We start from the raw sequence: 27,130 nt of genomic DNA, 5'->3' as shown, positions 1-27,130 counted from the left end.
GCCCGGTTTGTAGCGTATGGTGATGGCAGCCTGAGCAGAGTGGTACACTTACGGTAGATGAAAAAGTGATCTGAACAGAGGCAGCTTTGGCTCAACCTAATGCAGTTGTGTTGATCATTCTTTTATGTTAACGCAATCCAATTTAATATCCACGAGTTGTGTACATTTCAGGACAGTATATTTTTGTTAGCTCCTGGGACCCTTTCTTTAATCTGAGCCTACATGTTTGTTTTGAGTTACCAGGTATTTTCTTCAGAAATAATTTGTCTGCTAAGCAGTGAAAAAAAATGCCACACTATGTGAGAATGTGGACTGTATAAAGAATCTGTCTCTGTTTCTGAAAATCTGATCTCTATAGATGATTGTCTTCAGGTACAGCCTCCCACTACCTGTTCCCACACTCCCTGTTCATCAGCTTCCCTTAGTCCTTTGTTATCTTTCCATTTTCACTTGCCTTTATCTCTTAATGCTATTTGGAGATTTTAGCTGTCAAGGGCTAATGTTATCTACATTATTGTATTATAGAATTGTACACCTGAAACCTTTGTAATCTTATTAATCAATGTCACCCCAATCAATTCAATAAAAAGGAAAAAAATGTATGATTTCTTTAAAGTTCTACATCAAAGTTTTAAGTGGAAGTAGTTTTAATCAACTCCACACTAGTTATTCTAGTGAAAGATCAGCTTGGGTGAAGCTGAGTCAAATTTACTTTGAATTCAGTTCAGTTCAACAAATATTTATACCTATATGCTATGTATTAGTCTAGGCACTTTTATAATGCAATGGAAGACAAGAACCAGATGATCCCTGACCTTGTAGAACTTAAAGTCTGGTTGGGCGGGAGGGAAGTAAAAGATAAATATAACAATTAGGTAAGTTACATAGTGTTTTTCATCAAATACTGCTAAAAACTTTAAAAAATGACAGGTAACATTGTGGATCTATACAAATATACACGATCACCTGTCGAAGGTTTGTTCTTAATTCAGTAATAAATGACTGAACCAGTAAGATGTTATAACTGCTTCAAAGGAGAAATAAAAGAAATACATTTACAAATAAATGCAAAAACTAGTCAAAATTCACAGGTCACTGATCAATTAGATTCCACCTAACATGGCTAATTTTTATTTCTATGGGCAAAAATAATCTGTATTCAGTTTTCTATTGCATTCCTATCAATAAGACTCATGTGCATTATTACAAGTTTTCTTTTTTGATGTTGAGAGTACATTGATTAAAGTGGGGGACAGTGAGACAAGGAAGGGCCTAGGATTGAAGAAGCAATGGGAGAGAGCCCAGGTGGCGCTGCTTTGTCTCTGTGAAATGCTGTGGGAAAGAAGTGAGCTGGGCGGGGCTGTGGTGAGCTCACTGGGGAGTCAGAGCAAAGGGGGCCTTGGAGACAGGTTCAGGGGGTTGGCCCAGGATGAGCTGCCGCTGCCCTTTGCTCCCCGGGTTGCAGGTCTTGTGGGGACCGTTAGAGTTTAGGAGACAGGAAGTTCACTCCAAAACGATATTTGAGTGGGGGTGCCCCAAAGATGGAGAGGCTGTTGTATACGTTTTTCACTGCATTCTTTTAGATAAGAATGATTTGCATTATTGTCGCTGTTCTATGAGTTATGAAGCTATAACAGAATTGCCGTGACTGCTGAAAGTCAGAGCGCTTCATCATTCCCATGATAATAAAAATGAAGTGTCAGTTGTGCATAATTTAGAAGACTAATTTTTTTGTGGCTCTGGAAATGTGGTTTTGACTCTTGTTACTTGGGAGTAATTCACCAATATTTATAACACTTTCTAGCTAATAGTATGGAAACCATAGCCCCTTACACATTTTCCCTTCACTGGTTTGGGTGTTTTATAAAACTCTTTTTTGGGGGGGGGGGTTCTGTTTGTTTCTTAAAAGCTTGGGGGCTGGAGCTTTTGGTAAACTTAAAATACTACTTAATTCTCATGGCTTGTTTGCTTTGCTAATTTATTTATGAAAGCTCTTTTCCATGTCTCAGATGCTGGGAACTTAGTGCTGGAGACATCAAGTGGATTTATCAAGCCCCAATCTTAGCAGCTATTGGGGTAAGTCCAAAAGCCTGTATAGTTTTTTTTCTTTTTTAAAGAATGCATGATGATGAAGCTGCTGCTAAAACCCAGACTACGTTTGTCCCTTTGTTCCAGGAGAGTGTAGGAAACTCACATAACAGCAGTAGCAGCTGGGAGTGTCTAGGTTGGGGATCAGACCCTTATTCATGGCCGACACTGAGGAATTTATTTGCTGAGGTTTCTAACTCGCGAAGTGAAGCAGTAAAGTGACTATAGACAGTCTAAAGGATTTACATTGGCGAGGAAGAAGTACCAATGATGGTACACTCAGTAAATATGGAAGAAAGTTCGGTAGAAAAGGCCATTTTCATCTTCTTGAACTAAAATGATGACAGCTGCAAAGCAAGAATTCTTAAGTATTTTTTCAATATTACATTGTCCATTTAATCTCCAAAATCAGAGAAGAGATTCAAGAGCACCTTTCTGTTCACTGAGAGTTACCTTTTTGTTGCATTACGATTTAGGGGCATCACAATTTCCTTTGCAGTAAGGAGCCGTCAGTAAGGGAGGGGTGGACTCCAGACCTCAGTCTCCGCCCACTGGCCGTGGTGTTCCTTCCACTGAGCTGTTCTTGGCCTGGAGCCAGGAAAGATGCTCTTGGTAACAATGACGCACAGTGCTCGCCACTGCCGGGACCCCTTTTAAGTGCTGTGTTATATTAATTTTTCTGATGCTTCCCATCACTCTAAATGGGGAAACTGCCCAAGGTCACACAGCTAGTCAGAGGTGGAGCTGGGATTCTAACTGCAGGGTCAGTGTCTCTACCCATTGAACTCCCTGTACTTTTACAATAAGATTGAACATCCCTGATACTCTGGGGAAGACCCTGTCACTTCCATCTGCCCCCCCGCCTGCTGCTGTGCCTCAGCTGTGATGTTTCCCTCCAGTGTCTTGAACTCGTCTACTTCTGTCCCTTTCATTGTACCCTGTACCCCGGTAAGGCTAGGAGGTGCTTCCGTCTACTCCTAACTTTATTTCTTATTTTATTTTATTTCTTTTGTATCTTTATTGTATTTCCCATTACCATTTTGTTCCCTTATAGGCCACCCCCCCAACCCCCCACCCCCCCGCCCCGGCTCCTTCCCGCAATCGCCACACTGTTGCCATGTCCCTCCCAGCTTTAAATGCCGCTTCCCTGGGGCTTCCTGGATTCCCCAGTTTAACTTAAGTCACCTCTTAACACCTGTCCAACACAATGAGATTTTTTTCTTCTCAAGGCCCTTACAGTGGTTATAATGCTTCTGACTATTCGTCGAATGCTGTCTTGCTGGCTAAATTGCAAGGCTAAGTGAACAAAACCCATGTATTTTTCTAAACAGTATTCCCAGCACCTAGCAAGTTTCCTGACAAATAGTGGTCGTTCAGTAAATACTTGTTGAAAAAATAAAACATGCCTATAAATTAGATATCCTGGGGAATGTAGGAGGGAAGGGGGGAAATAAGAGCACAAAACAACTGTAATTTCCGGACTCTGAGTCCGTTTCATGCAACCTTTTCATTTTCCTCGAGGAGGAAACTATAACCCACGCAGGTAAAGGTCACGCAGTTTGTGTGGCAAGAACAAGAACTACAACCACTATTTTTGACCATGTTCATTTCGCGTGCATTCTAAAGCATGTCAAGACTGTCTTTTTGCCCAGTAAATGCAATAATAAATAAATAAATAAATAAATAGTGTCTTGAATTTATAGAAAAGGATCTTTCCACCTTTATGGCAGTATTTATGTGTTTTTATGTGTTAACTTTAGGGTAAATGGTTTGTTTTTTAGTCTTATATTACATGTAGCATGCTTTTATGGAAACATAATAGGTAGGCTCCATAGATGCTGCCCAAAAATTATTTGCCAAGAATTTTAAATGTGTGTTGGACCCCTCACTTAATTCAGGCTTTGGAAATCATCATAGTAGAGATTTTAATAATTTGGTTTTTGTATATTTGGGAGTAAAATCTAGTAAAATGGGATCAGCATTTCTAAGCAATATGTGAAGCAAAATAAATGTAGGAAAATAAAGGCATCTGCAAAGGATGAGGACTTACAGGTTCTTATTGGAGTAAGTCATAACAAACTAATTGAAATTTAAGGGTAATCACAGACCTCACTCAGTACAAATTTGGAAGGAACCACTTGATTTTGGAATCCTAGAATCTAAATTTGTAGCACTGTTGTTTTTTGTGTTTTGTTTACACATTAAAATTATGTTAAAGAGAACTAGAGTCATTAGAAAACATAATTTAAAAAAAATAAATCTCTCCTTAAAAAATCATCAGTAAAAAAAAGAAAATAAATCTCTCCAAATAGAACTTAATTGTTCACTGGCAGCATCTTGATGTTGATTTGACGATTATTGTGAAATTCTTCTATGTAACATAAAAATGTGACAGGAATGTTTCCGAAGTGACCACAGAGCATTGGCATCGTTTGGGTCCTGGGCCCTCCAGACCGTCACTAGAAGGAACAGGGTGTTCTGCCCAAAGGGCGAGGGTAGCAGCGGGCAGGGTGGCATGGTCTAGAAGCCGTAATGGTGAAGTCGACAGATGGAATAAATTCTGACCAAGCACTGCCCCCTGAGACGTGAGGACCTGCATTTACATTGGTGACAACTAAGAGAGACTGTAACAACTGAATAGAAATAAAACCACAGACAGAAGACTGCAGGTTGGGAAAATGAGCAGACTTGTTCATGAGTACTTAGGAGATGGCCTCAAAGATGCCAGTCATATGGGGTGGGGACAGGTTTGGTTCTGGCAGAAATCGGTGATCTTGAATTTATCAGATAAGGAAAAAGAAAGAGGAACGCTGTGGTATTTGTCTTAATCGGTTGTTTCCTTTGTCTTGTGTTTGTTGGCTCCTCCCACCCATCACCCACTGCTAGGCGATCAAATGGTCTTTCTAGTCCCTGCTCAATTTTATCCTTACTAAAAAGTTTTTTAATTAATTAATTTATTGAGGCTAGGGAAAGAGGAATGGGGAGAGAAAGAGAGAGAAGGAGACAAGGAGAGATGCATTTCTCGGCCCACCCATCCAAGCATTCCCTGGCCGATTCTCTGCCTGTGTCTCGAGTGGGGGTTGGACCTGCAAGCCTGGCACATAGGGGACCACACTCCAGCCCACGGAGCCGCATGGCCAGGGCAAAAGTCTTTTCTTTTGTCCCTTGACAGAGTTAAATCTTTTACTTTCTATTCATCGTTTGATGCATAGATATGTTTGAGTGCCTTTTTGCTTCAGGATTGTCTCAGAATCTTTTTTGTATTAACCCTCAAACAACTTTGAGATAGTTCTTTGCATGAGTCTCAGTTTTAGTCCCAGAGAAGTTATATAACCTATTGGGGTTACACATTTAGAAAGTGCTGAAGCAGGGACAAACCCAGGCGGAAGACTGTGGTTCTTGAGCCCACAGTCTGTACTGTAAGTGATGATAGGATTTAAGCTGGGCTCATGTTTCCCAAGGTGGGTCACGTACTCGTGGCGAGAGAGGATTTAGGTGGAACTCACATGGTTATCAAGTACCATTGAGTCATGTAGTGATGGGAACATTGGTCCTTTCCAACCCTTCTGAACACATCAAGGAGAACTTCTCATGTTGGTATATTTACTTATTTTTAGATATTTATCATGATTTAGCACCATTGTGCTCCCATGTAAAGAATGAACCCCAGTGTTGAACATGCAGTTAGTGGTGTGTGTCATGGGCTCATCGTGTGAATAATGATGTAATGTGAATGGCTGACCAAGTAATGTCTCTGAGGAGACTGCAAGCTCCTTGGGGTGCATTAATGGGGTCCTCCAGTTTTCAGTGTTTTTTTCCATATAAATGGTTTTCCCCCACAAATACCTTTCAGAATATCTGAGGGAATTCCAGAAGAAGGAGTAAGGTGGCACTTTTAATGAAAAGCCTTTAAGAACAATTTTAAGTAACTTGTTTTAAAATACATCCAGTGCATTTTGTAAAATAGGGAAAGAAGGAAACAAATAAGACCTCAGTTTCTCTGTGGCCGCTGGGTGGGCAATTCATCCCCCCCACCCCTGCTCCCGCTTGTAATTAAAGAAGGCTCAGTCATGAAAAACAAAGGGTCAGGGTGATGGGGACGACTGGTAAGAGGGGAAAGTAAAATGGACAAAGTTTCATCTAGTCTTTGACGGAATTGCAAATACCAAATTGATTTCTTTCTCAGAGGAAGATTGCCACTCCAGAATCCCTTTCCTCTTTTAAACCAGCCACATGTAGAACTTCAGTTGAAGTTAAAGCTTTAACATCATATATAGATGCTGTCCCTAGTTACAAGTTGATTTCCCGCTCCAAGTCGCTACGGAAAGCGGTGCAGTTGGTGCGAGGGGCCTGCTCCGTGGGAGGGTGGCAGACAAGGTGGCGGGGCATCAGGGCTGACACGGACGGTCAGCTGGAACGGGGAGTGGGGCACAGTGAATCACCCCATGACCAAAATTCTTCAAATTCCAGTGACGTTTGAACCCTGCAAGACGGTGTATCCCTATGAACACAGCACTGGCTGGGTCTTCCCCTGTGGCTGTTGCTCAGGCATGGACAGGAGCCCACTCTTGGCAATCTGCATCCCCCCTTATCTGAGGACTGCAGGAATAGTTCCGAATGAAGGGCTCAAGGGGGCAGGATTCCACTTCCTAGGACCCCAAGCCCGGAGACCAAGTTCTTTTTCTTCAGTTTGAATCTCTTCACTGATCCTTGAGGCCCTCACACATAAAAGGGCTTATCCTACCAATACCTTCCCTTTGTTTTTAAAGCCAGGACTTGATTGTTTCTGGTGGTGCCTACGCTTTTTTTCAAATTCAATTTAATTGCCTATGAGAGTGGGCTTGGGGGGGTACTTTTCTTATACCGCATCTTATTTGTGCTAAAAAACTTATCTACGTCATCTAATATTTTTCATACATTATGAGAGAGACAGTGTACCCCAAACAACTCTTATTTCTCTCCCTAAAATAGAGGCAGAAGCTGGGACTTTATTTCAAAAATAACTATGATCCTTTGTCCTGCCAGTTTGCTCTAGGACTTGGTCTGCACTTTGGTTTGGAAACTCCCTGTGGATTCTGGCAGATCATTCCCCGATGTTTCTGGTTTCCAGAGCTCTTGAAACTTTTTCTTCTTGTGTCTTCATGGGGCCAAATCAAAAGTCATTAGCTCTCCAATAGCTTATCTCAAAGTCCCTCACTGATGCCTATGGAATGGGTCATTTTTAGTCTTTGAATATAAAAAAGTTCAATTTATGTAAATTTGATAAACATATTGAAGACAGACTTAATAATTCTTTGTAATCTTACCTTCTCTTTCAGCTGAATTTTATTCTGTTTCTGAATACGGTTAGAGTTCTGGCCACCAAGATTTGGGAGACCAATGCGGTTGGGCATGATGTAAGAAAGCAATACAGGTAATTCCAGGACAGGCATCCATCAGAGCAAATGTTCAGTTATTATTTAGTGTAGAGAACAGATATTGATTGGTTTGAAATGTTTCTAAGATATACATTTATGAATGTATATTTTTGTTTGGTTCAATTTGTGTTTTATCAGAAAAGATATAGATATATATTTATTAGGAAAATATATGTTTTAACTTTTTAATTCTCATCTGAGGATAATTCTTTTAATTGCTTTCAGGGAGAGAGGAAGGAAGAGAAAGATAGAGAGAGAGGGGGAGAGGGGGAGAGGGGGAGAGGGAGAAGGAGAAAGAGAGTGGGGGAGAGAGAGAGAGAAACATCAATTGGTTGCCTTCTTGTGTGTGCCCTGACCAGGAATTGAACCCACCACCATTTGGTTTCCAGCACTGTGTTCTAACCAACTGGGCTACACTGGCCAGGGCAGAAAACATAAATAACCCCAAACGTTTCCAGTATGCTTAAGTTTGTAATGTGTGTGTGTATACACACACAAATATATATACACACATATATATATATGTAACAAATACATATATATTTATATATGTATATATATGTATGTAAGAAATACATATATATTTGTTAGTAGCAGATTGGGATTTTCCTATAAACTATGTGATGCTGTGTTAGACACAGAAAGGAAGAAATCATAGTCAGCATTTTTTAAAAAGATTTTATTTATTTAGAGAGAGGGGAAAGGAGAGAGAAAGAGAGAGAGAAACATGAATGTGTGGTTGCCTCTTGCATGCCCCCCACTGGGGACCAGGCCTGCCATCCAGGCATATGCCCTGACTGGGAACCAAACCAGTGACCCCCTTGACTCCCAGACCCGCACTCAACCCACTGAACCACACCAGCCAGGGCCATAGTCAGCATTTTGATTCCGTCTCACAAATGTTCTATAGGTTCTTTGTTGAATTACTCCCCTTCGACATTTAGGCAGCATTTCCTTTGGGCTGAAAAGACTCCAGCTGTAGACTGGAGTGTGGACGAAGACTCAGGGGATGAACACACCAGCAGCGGCGAGCTCATTATTTCCAATGTACTGCAAGTGAGAGTGTTATGATATGAACTGTGCACACGAGTTTACAGTGAGGGACCTTTGCTACTGTAATGTAGCTTGTCTCACGTCTCATCCCATTGGTGAAGACAAAGGCCAAAAGGGGACAGGGGGAAAATATAAGTAGCCTTTCATTTGTCTTCAGAAAGTGGAAAAGTGCAATGGCATTGGAAAGCTTCTTATATTTCTGAATAAGTTCTAATAAAAGCAACTTATTTATGTGGTTCTGAATGATATGAACTTGTATTTTCAGTTAAAAAGTCACCCAAGAGCTTTGAGAACCTCTGGAGAGAGCAAAGGGTAGAGCATCTTAAAAATCGGGTAGACAGTATATTTTGAGTTTATTCATGGGGATTATGTTTCAGAATAATTGAAGAGAATAATTTACCAAGGATTAAAATGCTCTAGTATTAAGAATTCATAATCAATTTTAGCCCTGGCTGGTATGCCTAGTAGATTGAGTGCTGGCCTGCGAACCAAAGGGTCACTGATTCGATTCCCAGTCGGGGCGCATGCCTGGGTTGTGGGCCAGGTCGCAGTGGGAGACATGCGAGAGGCAATCACACATTGATGTTTCTTTCCCTCCCTTCCTTCCCCGCTCTCTAAAAATAAAGAAATAAATGAAGTCTTTAAAAAGAGAATTCATAGTTAATTTAAAATAATCTGGTGCCCAGAAGTTTCTTAAGTTTGAAGTGATTAATTAGAACATGGTCTAGATTAATAGTTGTCAGGGAAAGTATTTTTCAGCCAAAATACATTTTGTTCCAAGAAGAAACATATTTAGTATTTTAACAAAGTTGAGCTACAGGTGAAAATGTAGTGGGGCATGACATTTTGGGGGGAAAAATGTGGGAACCGATTTGGCCAGGATTTGGGAATTCAATTCAGTATGCACTTTCTGGGGCCATCGGGGATCCAGTTCAAATAGCTTCTGACTTTTAAACGAAGAGATTTAGGCAAATGGAACCTTCGTTCTGTCCCAATGATATTTCTTATGGGAGGCTTAACAGAGTATTTAAATTTACACCCACTCATTTTTGTACCTTTAAACTTATATTTTACTTGGTTATTATCTTTGTCAAATATTCAAAAATTCTTGTTAAAATGAAAAAAAATGTATTTCCAAATTGTGGCACCTGAAACCGTTTTTGAGCACATTTCCTTGCACAGTACTATCTAAAGGACTGAAAACAGAGTCTCGCCAGGTGAGCTTGCACACAGAGAAAGAGACTTAAGACAGAAAACTGTACTTGAACAAGAATTAAATTAAAAAAAAAGAGACTTCTGAAAAGTATATGATATCACTTCATCCATATAATGGCTTAAAATTGAAATTGATTAGTTTGGCTAGCTTTAAAAACTTTTACTTTGAGGTAACTGTAGAATTACATGCAGTTATAAAAATAATACAGAAAGACCCCAAATGCTTGTCACCCACCAGCCCCTGCAGGTGCCATCCTGCATGACAGTAATTTACAGTCGCTCATTTTAAAACGAGGTTGATGTGAATCCATTAACCAATCAGATTTAACATCAGAACTAATACATTTTTTTCTCTTTTAAATTACAACTCAATTCCTTTGCAAGTTAAGCAAGAATTGCCAATAATAGAAGAACATGAGAGAGATGAAAAATGCAAGATTCACTAGAAAAGAACATTTGAATGTTTTGGCTAATTAGGCTTTACATTTAATATTAGACAAAGCTCATATTTAATATTTATATTTTTGGAATAAGTGCAATGAATATTTGTTATGCAGTTTGATAGTAAATAGGACAGATTTTAAAGTCAAATCTACTATTAACTGTGTAACTTTGGATGAATTCTTTGCCTTTATCTTCACCTGGACATAGGATCATAAAAGTTCTCTCACATGGTTTTTGCCAGAAGAGAGATAGAGATAGAGCTAGAGCTGGAGAGAGGGGTATATGCATAGAAAAGAAGGAAAGATTAATTTAAGGCCAAGGGGGATTGAAAAGGAAGAAATAGTTGTTGTTGTTGTTTTTTAAAGCTAAGTTAACTCTTAAAAGACAAGTAGAGGTTTTTCAGAACTTTTACCCAGGGAGAGATGACCCAGGAAGAGATATCACAAGAACTGGGTATCTGTTGTCTACATAGGACACTGAGTCCAGTGAAGCGTTTGCCCTTTTTGTATTCCTCTCATGCTTTTGTCCTATGGGCCAGCACCATGCTTTGGGCAAGTCACAGGGCCACTTCCAGTTTTCACCCCTGAGTCATTGCACGAGGCAGCTGTGCCTTTTCAGAGAGCTGGGCTGCAAAGATATACAATGTGCATCGGTGAGCAGATGGACCCTGAACCAAATCAGTGCCCAGGGCTGCTGACTGATTTGACCTGTGGGAAAGTCCATCTTTATAATTGAATAGACGGATGACCTACACACACATTGGCCTGGGATGTACCACTACTTTAACTTGTTCACTCTCTTTGAAGGATCAGTTTTAAAAGAGGATGTAACCATAACTCTTACACAAATATAAAGGAACACATTTCAAAAATTTTATTTGACTTATTAATGAAGGAACTGGCAAGATATTACATATGTTTAAAAGAGAATAATGAATGCTGAAATGAATTGACAAATGGGTGTGAATTAGCAAAACATGTCCATAACCAGAGAGTTATAATTAGTGGCATTCTGTTGGACACAATTTGCATTTCTATGGGCAGCAATTATTTGAACTGCTGTGAGGGGCAGATTTAGGCTACATTATGTGGTGAAGGTGATGTAAAACTTCATCCCAGGAGCCCACAGAAAGATTCTCTTGCTTTGAAGAAGTAATCTGACTCATGCGAGAGCCGAGGGCTGGGACCTGAACACAGCCTGAGGGGAGTCTGCAGAACTGAGCGACCCCTGGCCAACAGCAGCCTTGCAATGGCAAGGGGCTGAAACTGTGGATGGGAGGCCAGCCAGGTGGTCCTGAGCCGAGAGGAGCAGATGGTCCAGGTGCCGAACAGAGGTGAGGGAGGCAGAGGAGAATGAGGTGGAGCGATGTGCAGTCCGAAGGTCTAAATTAGGCATTTCACTATGAATCGTGGGACATTCCAGCTCCTGCGGGAGCTGAAAGATAGTTATGATAAGATAAAGGATGTGTCCCGTAGATGATCCAGAGGAAAGCCTTAGGCTGTCAGAGTTCCAAGGGATTTCTGGGCCCCACGCCCTCATGTCAGAGACAGGAGAACTGAACAAGGATCACACGGGTAGTTAGTCTCTGGTCTGACACCTGAACCCACTTTTCGTCAGTCTCAGTCCCGTGTGATAGTACTTGCCCACACAGTTCATTTCCAAGAAGAAAAATAAGTAAGTAAGTAGGTTAATAAGTAACTAAGTAAGAAAGAAAGAAAGTAAGTAAAGTACCTGGAGGGAAGGCTAGTGAGAAAGGAAGGAGGTTACAATGGTTTGAGATTACCAGGGCATCAACGGTTCACAGAGAAAAAGGAATATTTGAGAGATAAAGAAGCCAGATGTGACAGTTCCTGGGATAGACAGTGCAAAATACAAAACAAACAAATAAATAAGCCTAAACACGGAATAACCAACCCAAACATGGGAAAATGATGAATTGGCTGTACTGGCTGTCTACTGTGTAAACGAATTATTACAAATTTAGTTGCTTAAAATAACATACTTGTTCTTTCACAGCTTCTGTGGGTGTGGAGTCTGGGCCCGGCTTAGCTGGGCCAAGACCCAGCCTTACAGGCTGCAACGGAGAGGTCAGGGCTGCGGTCCCATGTTAAGGTTGGACTGGGGAAGAATTCACTTCCAAGTTCATGTGGTCGTTGGCAGGATCCACTTTCTCACTGGCTGTTGGCCAGGTGGACATCTCAGCTGAGTAGCCCACAGCATGGTCATTTGCATCACCAAACCAAACGAGGGAGGGGGTCTGCTTGTAAGATGAAAATTACAGTCTCATGCAACTAATCACAGAAGCGATCTTAGCTGTACTCTGTTCGTTACAGGCAAGTCCCAGGTCTTGCCCACATTCAGGGTAAGAGAATTCACAAGGACATAAATACTAGGAGGTGGAAATCATTGGAGGCCACTTGAGAGTCAACTGATGAAATCAGAAAACCTAGCATTTCTCCAAATATGCAAGAAAAAAATATGGAAAGGCCGTTAAAGTAAATAAAGTAAAATTGATTCGCTTTCAAGCCCTCAACCCCCAAAATGAAACCTAGAACTCTAGACAATTTGAGGTCGAATATTTTGGCACCGACTGTTTAGAGAAGGTGACTGCCTGTAGCACCTAACAAAATGTGAAATGATAAATGGAGATCCAAGTGTACAAAGAAACTGGGGAATAGCAGATTTGAAAATGAACAGAACAAGCCAAAATGGTGCCTACAAAAGTAAAGACAGTTAATTTAAGTGGAGGGAATACTTACTTAAATCTCAAAAATCGAAATTCAGGAGGACTTGGGGCTGAAAGAAAACAAGGCATTTCATGGCTTTATGAAAATGGTATCCTTTAAGCAAGAAGAGCAGAATGAGATTAGAGAGATTTAGGGAGTAATACCCATGGGAAGTGAGAATAAACTACCTGATTTAGTATAAAAGTGACTGGAAGAGGAGAGAGGGAGAAACTAGGAGAAGCCCCGGGATCCAGGCAGATGGGAAAAGCCAGCCCCTGTTAGCTCTGCTGAGCTTGATTTTGTCCCAGCAAGCCGTCTCTGCGGGCAGGCTCGCCAAATTGATCGATAATAAGGCTTTGCACTGTCCTGCAGGAAACTCGCCAAATCCACCCTGGTCCTGGTGCTGGTCTTCGGCGTGCATTACGTCGTGTTTGTGTGCCTGCCCCACTCCCTCTCGGGGCTCGGGTGGGAGATTCGGATGCACTGTGAGCTCTTCTTCACTTCCTTTCAGGTAGAGTGCCATCTGGTAAATCGGTTCTCGTGATTTGCTTTTTCTGCCCCTGCCCCTTGCCGCCTCTTCCTCTGCCCCCTGGCTTTCTTGCACCCATCTCCTAAGGTCATGAGAGGGCGCTCTTCTCTGGTGCCTGTGCTTTTCCATCCCGCGGAGGTCAGGTCAGCCTGTGACCACAGCAGGAGCTGTTCCTCACAGATGAGAAACAGTAATCCATATGACAGATCACTGGTGCGTGTGCGTGTGTGTGTGTGTGTGTGTGTGAAAGTGTGTTTTAAACTGTGTGCCACCTGCAGGATAGGGTGTGGGTATGGAAAACGAATGAAAACAAGAGAAGGAGAAGGCAGGGATGAGAAATAAAGGAGGTAAAAGAGAGGAAGAGTTGGCTTCTACACATTTTATCTTGTTTGAAAGTAATACTGTCATCCGCCATGTGGATTACTGCAGACGCCTCCTGACCCTCCTTCCTGGGGAGGTGTTTGCCACCACCTCCCTCCTTCCCTCTCATCTCCCTGCAATAGTCTGAAGAACCTAAAACATAAGTTTGACCGTGCTGCTTATCTGACAGAAGCATCCAGAGGCTGCCTATGCACTCAGAATAAAACCCAAATGCTCTTTCCTGGTGTGCACAGCCCTGCGTGGCGGGGTTCCTCAAGCTCATTCCTGCCTCAGGGGTTCGCCCGCGCTTTCCCTTTGCCTGGAATGTTCTTCTCCTTACTATTTACAAAGCCTAACTTGTCCTTGTCACTCAAACCAGCTTAACTGTCACCTCCTCAGAGAGGTCTTCATTGAGTTTCTTATCTAATTCATCTTCATTCTTCTCTGTCAACACCACTTGTTTTGCCTGCATAGCCCTTAGCATCTTACGTTTTTCTTGTATGGCTCTTAGTTTATATTTTATCCATTTGTATTTCCTTCTAGAATGTAAGGTCTAAGAGAACAAGGACCGTGTCTGTCTTGATCCAACTGTTTATCCCTGGCACACGAGCACTTCACATTGCATAAGCTCAATAAATATTTTTGAATGAATGAAAACAACACTTTGTCTTGTTTACTATACAATACCCCGTGTCTGTAATTTCCAGCATTCACAGTGTATAAACATCTCTTCCCAACCAGGGGATATTCAGTGACTCTTGAGTAGCAACATAAATGAAACGAATAGAAGAGAAATCAGTTCTTTGTGTATTTTGGCATGTTTTATTCAGTTACTTGCTTGGTTCAGCTAATACCGAGGAAAGATCTCAGATAAATTTAATGTACACTTAAGGATTTGGAAACGTTAGGAGGGAATATTAAAAAATTTTCTGAAGGACTAATTTGACACGAGATACTGCAGTGCTGCGAACTTCATGCATGGCCAGTGCCTAATGTGCTCTTTCGTTCCCCAGGGTCTCTTCGTGTCCATCATCTACTGCTACTGCAATGGAGAGGTAGGCTGAAGGGACCCCCGACTGCCCACGGGTCTCCATCACAATGTGACCGAAGCTCCTTAGGATCCCCGGGAGTTACAGGACAACTTGGCCAGGGAGAGAAGAGATGTTTTAATCATAAGTTATTTTGAGAAAGCAAGAATTAATTTCAATGAGCTAAGGTCAATTCATTTATAAGTGATGATATAAAAAAACCCCTCTTTGAATGCAAATTGAGACTTGGAAGGGCAGTGGACTTCTTATTCCAGTTCATGCTTAAGTTTATTATTCAATTTCAAGTTCTATAAAAAATTTAAATATGTATTCTCAGGACAAATCCATTAGAACACTTTGACATTTTTTAAACTACGAGATGGTGATGGGATAATTCACCACCATCCAGGAGTTGGCTGAAGGGGAATAACTGAACTGTCCTTTTAGGTGACATGAGCTTTCCAGGTTTCTGCTCTCCTATGGGACTTCCAGATAAGCTTCCTTCTGGAAAGTGGCCATAGCAGTGCGATTCACTCTCCAGCCAATGAACAGAAACAAGAGTCCCACCCCATTAAGACCACCGTTGAGTGCCTGCTTCTCAGAGTCCAATCCTCTCCTGTCTTTCTCCTTCATATGTCTATGCAAGGTGATAGAGTCACATCTCAGGTTGAGTTCCTTTCATGCCATTCCTCAGCCATAGCTGCCACTATTTATTTCTCTTTCAACCCGAGTCCTCTTTTTAATCTCCCACAAGTGAGATATTGCTGTTGGCTGTGTTTCAGCCTCTCTCAAAATTCTAATCTTGGACAATGCCCTTTACCCTCTCCGTAAGCCTCAGTTTGCTCATCTCCAGTAATAATACCTGCCTTGCAGATTTTTTGAGACTGAGAGAATATATATATGAAAAGTCCCTGGCACACATCAGAGCCTTAATTAATGACTATTACATTCATTGCAATTGGGGCAAACATTCATCTAACACAGCTGCAGCGTCTCCCTGATGGTTTCCGATGCACATTATGGTTCTCGCTGTTTAGGTTCAGGCTGAGGTGAAGAAGATGTGGAGCCGGTGGAATCTCTCTGTCGACTGGAAACGGGCGCCCCCATGCGGCGGCCACAGATACGGCTCCGTGCTCACCACCATGACGCACAGCACCAGCAGCCAGTCGCAGATGGCCACCAGCACTCGAATGGTGCTCATCTCCAGCAAAGTGACCAAGACGGCCAGACATCAGCCCGAAAGCCATGTGACCTTACCTGGCTATGTCTGGAGTAACTCGGAGCAGGATTGCCAGCCACACTTGATCCAGGAGGAGACCAAGGAAGGTAAAGCGTGGCAAGGAGATGAAACTTTAATGGAGGTGTCTTCCAGAGCATTGGAATGTACCCCAGGCCCTGAAGGAAGCAGAGGAGAAGTAGAGGATATTCTCTGATTCAACATCTGTGGCTCAAAAGAGCTGGCCCATCTGGTTGTTCGAGAGCTGATGGTCCAAGGCGTTGGCTGTCATTCATCTGCTTGAGACCCAGAGCTGAAAATTCAGGGGTGAAGCAGTACTTTGCAAACATTTCAGGCTCCATGAATTGGCTCCTAGAAATAGTAAAGATACGAAAGGAGAGGTGTCAGTGGGGGACTTTGTTACCTTATTTTGGCATCAGATTCTCCTCTAAACCAATGTGTGGTACTTGCTCTGTGATTGTTTAGTTTTCTGCTACTTTTGGGTAGAACACGTTTTAATTGCTTGGCTTGAATTTCTCTTATATATACACCACTGAGTATGATAGAGATCATTTTGTATGTGTCAGTTTCTTTTTAGAGCATTAGTATTCTCTTTTCTTCTTTCCGGCTTGAATATACTCCTATCCCGGCACTCACTTTGTCTGTGTGTAAGAGTGATCAGGGTCTGAAGATGAGTGGTCAGAGACTGAGGACTAAGAACAAGTACACTCGGGAAAGTGAGTGAGCTGGACTTTGGTAAGATAATACACTGACGACAGCCAAACTGGTTTCTTTCCAGGAACAAGGGAAAATTACTTTAAAAAGAATATTGCACGTATTTGTCCTTCTGAATGTCCCCCTCTGTGACCAGCCATATCTCAGGACTTCGCTCCTTTGTACACCTTGACCTGTCACAAGGTTTTTCTGTCAGTGAGCTTGTGACACAGATTAATCCTATCTGTAATCATTTCTATTTATTGTAAGTCATTTATATTGATCGTAAATCACACTGCACCTATGCTTTTTTCTGCTTTGTTCTGTTACTGTATTCCAAATGGCATGTGGGATAAATTAAAAGTTTGTCTTAAAAATATATTTTGGGTCAGTTGTCAAGATTTTCTCTCAGCACCTCAGCTTGTTTTGGGGAACCGAGCAAATGTCCCTTCTCCACATGTGCAGAGGTCAGCATGTAGCTCCAGTACGTTTTTGAACTTGACATTTCAATGTGTTGCGGTAGTAAAACATTTCCTCCTGAGTAAATGAGTGCATGTCAGGTACCCAGCATCCTGCTCCCTAGCAGGATGGCATTGTTTAATCCTCACGACAAACTTATGGAACAAGTCGTATTACTGTTGCCCTTTTTACAAATGATATTGTGACTCAGAGAGGTGGAGTCACTTACCTAAAGTCACACAGCTAGTCATTGACAGCACATGGTTTCAGACATAGATCTGTTGACTTCAAGGCCACGTTCTTAACCATTATGCTATACTGTCACCAATATAATGTCACCCGTTAACCACTTGAAAAAATTCAACTGAATTCTTTCTGTGTGGAGAGTTCTTGCTGTTCTGTGTTTTAGGTGCTGGACCTCATGAAGTTTTCTCTCTGGTGGGGGCAGACAGATACACCCAGGAAATGAAAATATCAGAGAACAGTGCATTTTCAGATGAAATGACACTGGTCCACGCAGTCTGTTTCATTTTACTGGATGATTTAACCACCATGCACATCGTGTCATGATAAGTAAGGTACTCTGATGTCTACACACCCTCTCGACCAACGTTACATTCTCTTTCCCTGCTCTTTCCTTCCTTCCCCCACTGTGCCACAGTACAGGCCTTTTCCTTCCCCTCTGGTTCATGAGGGTGCCATTGTGCGTATTTAATTAATCTGATTTGTCTCTACGTGGCCACGCCCCCACACTGCCTCCCTGTTGGGAAAGAGCCATCTCGGGCAGAGCCGGAGACTAAGAGCCGCTCCACTGCTAGCTCTGTGCAAGGCTTTGTAAAACCAGTTAACTTCCCTTGTTGTTCACGTGCTTTAAAATGAAACAATGTCTGTCTACCTTAGGGAGATGATCTGATGATCAGAGAAATCACATATTGAAAGGACTTTGCAACATAAGAATTTCACACAAATACTTGGTTTGGGTTGTCGTTACATTATTGTTTTCAGTTCAACCCCTTTTACCCCATCGCATTATACAAGGCCTCATTGGTCAGTGCAATATAATAATTGTTAGTCTATCTGTCTGTCTACCTACCTATCCATCTATCATCTAATAATATAGAAAATATTAAGGGTTTTTACTTTCTAAGCCAACCTTGAATTCTAAGGCTGGACTACTACTTCTTTATAGTACAAGTATGAATCATGCCTTCAGAGTTAGCAATGTTTTCCTTAAAGTTTGGTCATTCATTAACTCATAAACATTTACATCGACCCTACTATGTGACAGACCCTACACTATATGCTGGGGCCACAACCAAATATAACGGCATGCTCTGTTCTCTCAAGAAACAAGGAACCCCTCCGTTTCTAAGACTCTTGGTCTCATCCGTGTCCACACAGTTTTTTTCTTCTAGGTTTGGATGATGTTTGCATCCAATTAGTCAGCTAAGACGGTACGTTATACTACTCTCTTTATTTTATCAAGTAAAATATCAGGCAGTTAATCAAGGACTGGCTGATCGAGACCCAAAGGGGCCGACTACTGGCTGAGAAGCTAAGGTCGGTCCATTTCTGTGTTTTATTGCTCTGTCATTGGGTGGTAACAATCAGCTACTGCAGCTGCGTGGTGGCCGGTGGCCTCTTCAGGTGGGGCCACGGGGCTCCAGTATGTTCAGTGCTGATTATTTCTACCACCTTTTGGGCTCCATCCCCTGATCTAGACAATGCACCTACATAGAACTTTAACCCAGTTTTCTAAAATATTATTGGGTAGGGGATATGACGTTCTATATAATTTTAATTTTTCTAATAAATTAATGAAGTATTTTTCTATGTATTGGATTTAACTTAAGTTTGATATAATAACAAACACTGTTTCAATGAGCCCATTAAGAGAAAAATTCATCTCATGATGTCTGTGCTTTCAGATCCCACACAATACCATTTAAAGCTTCTTGTCTAAGTCCTCATTGGGAGATACTGCTAAGACAAATGATAGTTTTCCCTTTGGAAATACAGCAATTCCTAGATGCAAGTGGATGAAATGATATGGTAGGTTCCAGAGGTGTGTGAGGACGGCCTCATAAGGCTTGTTGACATGGATATTACATTTTGATTCCCTATTTCTCCTGGAGCCAAAGAAAGCCTGACAATCAGTGATAATCCATTTTCATCACCGAGTGTAGTCAGCTCACAGAGCTCTTATTGTCATAGCATTGCCTCTTTCTGTTCTTGTTAAATAACAAGGAACACCTTTGCTTTGCAGGTTCTAAAGTTGTCAAAAAAGGTACTCTTCTGTTTTTGCATCGTTGGAGGGGAATGAATAAGGTATGTGTGAGTTGCAGTATATGATTTACCCCCAGAGATTAATGTTACAGAATTCAGAGGTAATCTCCTTTGGAGATTATGGTAGAACGAATCATGTACCCCCGCTCCCCCGAATTTGTGGCAATGTTAGATTATGTGGCAGAGAGGAAGGTTGTCAGTAAAATTAAATTATTACTAATCAGGGAGATTATCCTGAGTTTTCTGGGTGGGCTCAGTATACTAGTAACAAAGGTCCTCGGAAGCAGAAGAGGGAGGTGGGAGAAAAGATCAGAAGGGCGTGTATAAGGACTGCCACTTGTTGCTGCCTTTGATGATGGCAGAAAGGGCCCTAAACTAAGGAGTGTAGGCAGAGAAGCTAGGAAGAGACAAAGAAATGCACTCTCCTCTCCGGCCCCCAGGAAGGAAAACAGCCCTACTGAGTGAGACCCTTGTTGGACTTCTACAGAACTGTACAAATAACACACTAGTATTGTTTTAAGCCACTGAGCTTGTCATGATTTGTTATGGCATCTATGGGAACCTATTTCAGAGGTTTACCTTGCTTGCCTATCTGGAAAGAACTGCAACAGCTGGTTACTTAGACTATGTTGTTGCTGTTGCCTGCTTGCTCCATGGAGTTTAATTCTTGCTAGTGTTTGTGGTGTTCTACGTGCTGCGTTTGCACGAAGGAGTGTTGGCTCACTTGCCATTTAACTGTAATTCACACTTTCACCAGTGGTTGTTTCCTTTTAAGAAATGTAAATATTTACATGGTTGGGTTTATTCCAAATCTGTGGAGAACATTCTCATGTTTTCTGAAGAGTTATTCAATATCTTGTACGAGTCGGACTGCAGTCTTTTTCTCTCATCAAGCCTGCTCTGCCTATGTCCTCCACTGTCGGACCCTCTCCCTAGCACACAGGCCAGCGCTCACGCAGGAAAGCTCTTCCCTGCTCATCCTGGGCTGCTCTCTGCTGAAGAGATGGCCTTGTCACTGTGGGTTGTTTAGGAATAGCACAGGTAAATAGCTGAAGGATGCCCACTTTGTTTTAAGAATTGAGCTCAGTATTTTTGGCATATTACTATATAATCTTCATAACAGACTATGATGTAGTTTTTGCCATTTCATGAAAATGTTTGGACAATCAAAAGTTAGGTGATTTGCTCCAGGTCGGAGTGACTGAACCATGGTTTGAACCAGTTCAGTTTGACTACACGGCCCCTGATCATTCCCTCACTCACGTGGTTCTTTTTACTTTCTTTATCAAGAGCCTAATAATATAAAAAGTCAATGAGGAAACAAAAAAGAATTAGTTCAATTATTTTAATAGTAGAATTAGCAATAGTTATAGGAATATAACACATAGTAACATGATTATAGTTTCAGATTAAAGTATTTGTCTCTCAGTATTTTATGACTATAACAATAGAAAAATAACATTTAAATCTAAACTCTTCTTTTAATTCTACCCAACATATCTGAAGAGGTATAAAGATCTAAGTCCTGTTCTTAAGCTGTCTCATGAGACCATGGAAAATTTGCTCACATATTGTTGCAGAAATGACTTCTGACAATTTTACTTTAGATTACTCATCTCTGTGGCATTTAAAGATAGCTTTTATGTAGCTTTCCACTTATTTACGATCACTCAGAAACCACTCAGCAATGGCAGTATCTATAAATGGTGCAGAACCAGGCAAAATGGTAAACACTCTCACCTGTCACTGACTCTCGATTTAATGCTGTGAGCATTGAAATTCAGCTCCTACTTAGACCTCTAATCTCTTCCAAAAACTCATTTCATTTGGGGAGCTTATGTGGTTCATTTGCTTAATGATTTAAATGGCTAAATAGGAAAAAAAATCAGTATATGAAGCTGTGAGTTTGTATAATGTTGAAACATTTTTTAATGTTGTACACTTGACCCCAACTGTGTGGCTCAGTTGGCTAGGCATTGTCCCGTAAAGCGAAAGGTCGTTGGTTTGATTCAAGGCACCATGCATAGGCTGTGGGTTCAATCCCTGGTCAGGGTGCATACAAGAGGCAACGGATCAATGTTTCTCTCCCTATCTTTCTTCCTTCCTTCCCCTCTCTCTAAAGATAAATAAATAAAGCCTTTAAAAAATTAAATCGATTGGAGTGAGATTGATTAATAAGATTATATTTAACTTCGTGCGGTGAGCACATGATGCAATATACAGATCATGTATCATGGAATCACACACTTGAAACCCATATGGCTTTAGTAACCTATGTTGTCTCAATAAATTCAATGAACAATGCAAATAAATAAACAAAAAAGATTGCATAGGCTTCAAGTGCACATTTCTATGATAAATTATGTGTATATTGCACCGTATGCCCACCACCCAAAGTCAGATCTCCGTCACCATATATTTGGCTTCTTTTACCTTTTACTACTCCGTCCCTGACCCTTCCCTCTGGTAACTGCCATACTGTTGGCTGTGTCTATGAGTTTCGGTTTTATATCCACGTGTGAGTGAAATCATATAGTTCTTAGCTTTTTGTGGCTGACCTATTTCGCTTAGCAAAATATTCGCCAGATCAATCGATGTTGTCACAACTAGCAGTATTTCATCATTTTTTGTGCCTGACTAGTATCCTATTGTATACATCTTCTTTATCCAATCATTTATCAAAGGATACCTTAGTTGTTTCCATGTCTTGGTCAACCATGAAAAATGCTGCAGTGAACATAGGGATGCATATATCTTTGTGAATAAATGTTTTCAGATTTTTTAGGGAGATATCCAGAAGAAGGATTGCTGGGGTCATATGGTAACTCGAGTCTTAATTTTTTGAGGAACCTCCATACTACTTTCCACAGTGGCTGTACCAGTTTACACTCCTACCAGCAGTGAATGAGGGTTCCCTTTTCTCCACATCCTCTCCAACACTTGTTATTACTTGTCTTGTTGATAACAGTAGCCAGGTGTGAGGTGGTATCTCACTGTAGTTTGATTTGCATTTCCCCAGTAGCTAGTGAAGTTGAGCATCTTTTCACATATCTGTTAGCCATTTGTAAGTCTTTTTGGGAGAAGTGTCTGTTCAGGTTTTCTGCCCATTTTGTAATCGAATTGTTTGTTTTATTGGTGTGGAGTCCCGTGAGTTCTTTATACATTTAGGATATTAATCCCTTGTTGGAGCTATTGTTTGCAAGTATCTTCTGCCATTTGGTTGGTTGTCTTTTTGTTTTGTTGGAGGTTTCTTCTAAATGTAACTTTCCCCCCCACATCTCTAAGACATACAGCAGATCCTTGCAGACCAAAGATGTTTCCAAAGTCTGCTCACCTTGACCTCCACACAGCATGGTGACGGAGGGCCTCAGCAAATGCCAACCTGTGCAGGCAAGACAGGCAGTTTAGCTTAGATGAGGGGTATTACCATTGAGTAAGTGGAGCATGTAACATTTTCAAAGCTGGTGTAGCTTGGAAAGAATGTATCACTTAATCACAGGAACTCTTTAAAATGTGCTCATGGGTCAGAACGACCATGTGTGCTTTAATCTTGCTGGACCTCGTTTTGGGGTTGGATTATGGGCAGAATAAACCAAGAAGGTTTTCACAGGCTATTTTGCACACAAAGAAAGCGACTCTTTAAAACAGGACTACTTCAGCAAGTGCTAGTTCCCTGACACATATTGACCTCAGTTTAATCATTAGAAAAACAACAGACAGACCTAGATTGGGGACATTTGACAGCATAATTGGCCAGTACTCCTCAAGACTGTCAAGGTCGTGAGAAGAGGTTAGACTGAGAAACTGTCATGGTTGGTGGAGACTGGAGATATATGATGACTAAATGCAATGTGTCACCCTGAAACCGAAAGAGAAGATTAAGGTAAAATCTGGTAAAATCCAAATAAAATCTGGAGTTTAGTTAGTAGTAAATGTGCCAATATTAGTTGTTAATTTTTGACACATAGACAATGGTAATACTGGGGTGTGTAAAAGTAGGTTTACAGTTGTGAGTATGCAAAACAGAGTTCATTCTTGTATTATTATTTATTATTGTATTATTTTTCATACAAACAACTGTAAAACTACTTTTGCCTATCCCTGTATAAAATGTTGAAATGGTAAACCATGGTTTACCATTCAACAATGGTAAACAATGTTGAAATTGTTAGGCAAGAGGTTTACTATCTTTGCAACTTTTCTGTAAATATAAACTGTTCCAAAAAATAGTCTCAAAAATCTCATTTTAGCAAATTGGGAATAAATTTAGGAAAGCAGTATGACTATCATATTTTAACTCCACTTGAATTTTTCCGTATCAAATATTTGATATGGTTGAGTTGCCATATTAACAAAACACATACCAGGCTACTTTGGCTTATAAATATATCTAATATTAACCCCACTTTTGCTGAAGGCCTTTACCTGAAAATGTCAAACATTTATTTTTAGTTGTTTGCATGGCAAGCCTTTTACCTGTTTCACATTCATTAATTACAATTCAAATTTTCTAGTTACAATTTAATTTTAAAGTTTTTGAAACCCTTGGGGTGGAGGAAATGATGAAAGTTGTCTGGAGACTTTAGTGTTTGGAGACAGAGTTGTCATTTTGTCGCTATTCCCTGTCTGGTCAAGCCTTCCTCCCTTCCCCACTTCACCTCCCCCAGTTTTTGAACATCATTTTTTATTATAGTAGAATTTCTGTCACATGGGAGAGAGTTGGTAAAAGGTCAGACCTGCAGCTAAACTCCTGTAGTTTTATGATATTAGTGGCAACATCACCAAACATAAAACATAAACTCTTCTGTGTATTTTGTACTTGACAGTTTATCTTCTGCAAAGGCATCAGTTTCTAGAATGGAATCTATATTACACATGGTCCTTTGTAAATGAAACAGTCACAGTAATTCCATTGTTTGCCTTTCATCTTCAGTTTCATACATGTATACATTCATTGATTAGAGTTAAAGTAAATAATGTGTCGAATTTCCTCGTTGTAGAGTTTTAGACTATTCCCTTATAATCTTGGAAATTTTCAGATGAGCGGCAGTGGCATGCCGACTCATCTTTTTGTTTAACCGACATCTATTGAACTCCATTTAAAAATTGTAAATTTAAGGTATAGAAATAACACTCTATCCCTACTGTCAAGATACTCAAGGTCAAATTTAAATACTGCTAGGAGAAAAGGTCGTTAATGGGGACATGAAGGAGAGGTAGTTGGTTCAGACATGCAGTAGAAAGAGGGCTTCCTGGAGTAACGCAGAATCTCTGGAGAAGAGCAAAAGTGAGCAGGCAGAGAAGGCAGGAAGGTATTCCAGGAGGTGGAACCTGCAGTCAGAAAGCCATATAAGGTGGGAAAAGTGGTCCATTTGGGGAAATGTGAGCTGTGAAAGAAGCGATGTAAGAGATGAGACTGGAGAGGGAGGCAGGGAGAATATTGGGAAGGGCTTGTGCCCCTTGCTGTAACTTAAAGGGGGTAAGGAAACCTTGAGAGATGTAAGCAGAAAAAAGCAGGTGTGTATTTTTCAAATAACTCCCAGGCTGTATAAGAATAATCTAGAAAAGGTTAAGTAGGAGCAGAGAAATATTCACAAACAATTAAAGGAATATTAAATAACATAGCCTCTGTGTTCCTTTGTGTTTTCCTCATCCGATCAGAAATAGTGGAATGGAGTAAAGCTAAGTGACGTTCAAATACAAAGGCAGGTGTGAACCAAGCTCTGACTGGTGGCAATGAAGCGATTAGGGAAAGATGCCATCAAGGACTTCTGGGTTTTGCTGCCCAGCACCTGTTGTTCTTCCTGGAGACAATACTTCACATGAGGAAACCACCCCTCCCCTATTCTCCGGCACGTGATTTAAGAGGGATCCATGCCACTTATAACTCCCAAGTGGGACTCCTTAGGCTGCAATGGAGCAATTTATTTCTTCCCTCTGGCTAGTTATTGGGTGTTCCACGAGGGCCTGACCAGCGTCGGGCTCTGGGGAAGAAGAAACTTTCTCCCTTACCAGACTGATTGTTAAGGTGTGTGCCTGAAGCTGTTATCACACAGCTTGACAATGGAGCCAGCCCCGAAGAGGCAAAGCTGACACTCGCATCCTGGTGACACTGAGGTAAGAATCCCTTCATTTCATATATAAGCTCTTTAATGATGAAAGCAGTAAATTCCTTATTTGTTTGCCTGTTGTCCAGGCTTTTCTGCCATTGTCAACCCAAAGTATATCGAAACAAAAAGGTACAGTTTATTTTGAAGTTTATTTTATTCATTCAACAAAGATTTAACATGCGCCAGGCTGTGTTCAGCGGTGGAGATGAAAGCAGTGAGCAAGGTAGACAGGGTCTTCACTCTCAATATGACTGTGTTCTTTGGGAAGAAAGCACACGCAGTAAACAAATGAAGCCTTGCATAGATGAGGTAATTTCGGACTGAGTGGGTCACTGTGAGGAAAATTAATAGGGTGCTGTGACAGAGAGCAATGTTCAGAGAATTGCTTTAGAAACAGTAGGTCAGGGAAAGCCCTTCTTTTGAAGATGTGGCTTCTGAGCTGAGACAAAAGCCAGCTATGGGGAAAAAAAGCAAATGGCACAGCAAGGGCAAAATTCTTCAGCTTGGAAGAGCTCTGAGTGTTCTGAAAACAATGCAAATCAGTATTATTTGAGCAAAACAATGAGCAAAAAAGAGAGATGACTAGAGAGGCGGGTGTGGTGTGCCTATACCATGAACTAACCCGATTTTAACCCAGATGCATTTCCTTTTCATTCTCACATCACATACCCTTTTATGTGCCAGGCTCTGTGATAGACAGAGCCGATGAAAGGATGAAAGACTCAGAATTGCTATTGCAGACGATCTCACGAGTCTCCGAGAGTTCCGTGCACCTACAGCCTCTGGGATCTCATGCACTTCTCCAGGCCTGGGCTGACCTCTTGTGTTCTGAGTTTGATGTCCATCTCCTCATATCCATCACCAGTTTTGCCAAGCACTGACATTTCCAGTCCGCATTCCATCACATTCTTCCTGTGACCTTCTCAGACCTACACTCTTCTCCTTCCAGTTCAGCTCCCTACGTTTTGAGTTTAAGTACTTTTTTAATGCAAACCTTTATGTGCTATTTAATAGCACAAGTACTATCAAAGATGGTATATAATTTGTTGTAGTTGTTGCTGGTGGTCTTAGCACATGCATGCTTATCATTGTAACTTTTACATGTATATTTTTAAGGTTGCTTTAAGCTTATCACAATGAATTCAGGAATTCTGTATAGAATCTAAGACTGTTCAATGATGTTAATGGAGATCATATGCTTTTGAGATTTTTCTATCAATTTTCTTAAGAAACTTAAAGCCAGATGGGCAGATAGATTATGAAAAATAACTAGAGAAATCACCACACATGCATAAATCTGCTTACTAATTTGGGAGACCCAGATCTTACATTTTTATGAGCCTGCTTGAAGGTGCTTCAGATAGTCACATCAGAGAGAAGGCCAGAAAATCAGCGATAAAGGCAACAAGATCATCTTTATTGGAAGACAGATTAATTGACTTTGGCCTATTCAATAGACATAACTTATAATTATGAAAAGAATAT

At 41.0% G+C, this 27,130-nt stretch overlaps 1 protein-coding gene across 1 annotated transcript in view; it reads left to right on the top strand.

Moving 5' to 3' along the window:
• PTH2R (parathyroid hormone 2 receptor) overlaps positions 1-17,090 on the top strand; it is a 56,363-nt gene extending 39,273 nt beyond the window's left edge. Inside the window, exons 9-13 of the mRNA XM_037029787.1 lie at positions 2,010-2,076; positions 7,407-7,501; positions 13,316-13,454; positions 14,846-14,887; positions 15,898-17,090. Of these exons, the coding sequence (XP_036885682.1) occupies positions 2,010-2,076; positions 7,407-7,501; positions 13,316-13,454; positions 14,846-14,887; positions 15,898-16,293 (739 nt within the window). The 3' untranslated portion in view covers positions 16,294-17,090. The remainder of the gene's footprint in view (positions 1-2,009; positions 2,077-7,406; positions 7,502-13,315; positions 13,455-14,845; positions 14,888-15,897) is intronic.
• Positions 17,091-27,130: the final 10,040 nt, after the last annotated feature.

The sequence above is a fragment of the Sturnira hondurensis genome, unplaced genomic scaffold (genome assembly GCF_014824575.4).
Source record: "Sturnira hondurensis isolate 20B ecotype Veracruz unplaced genomic scaffold, ASM1482457v3 Scaffold0001532, whole genome shotgun sequence".
In the NCBI taxonomy this organism is placed as follows: domain Eukaryota; kingdom Metazoa; phylum Chordata; class Mammalia; order Chiroptera; family Phyllostomidae; genus Sturnira; species Sturnira hondurensis.
Note: the sequence above shows the minus strand (reverse complement) of the source record. Positions and strands in the feature narration are given on the sequence as shown.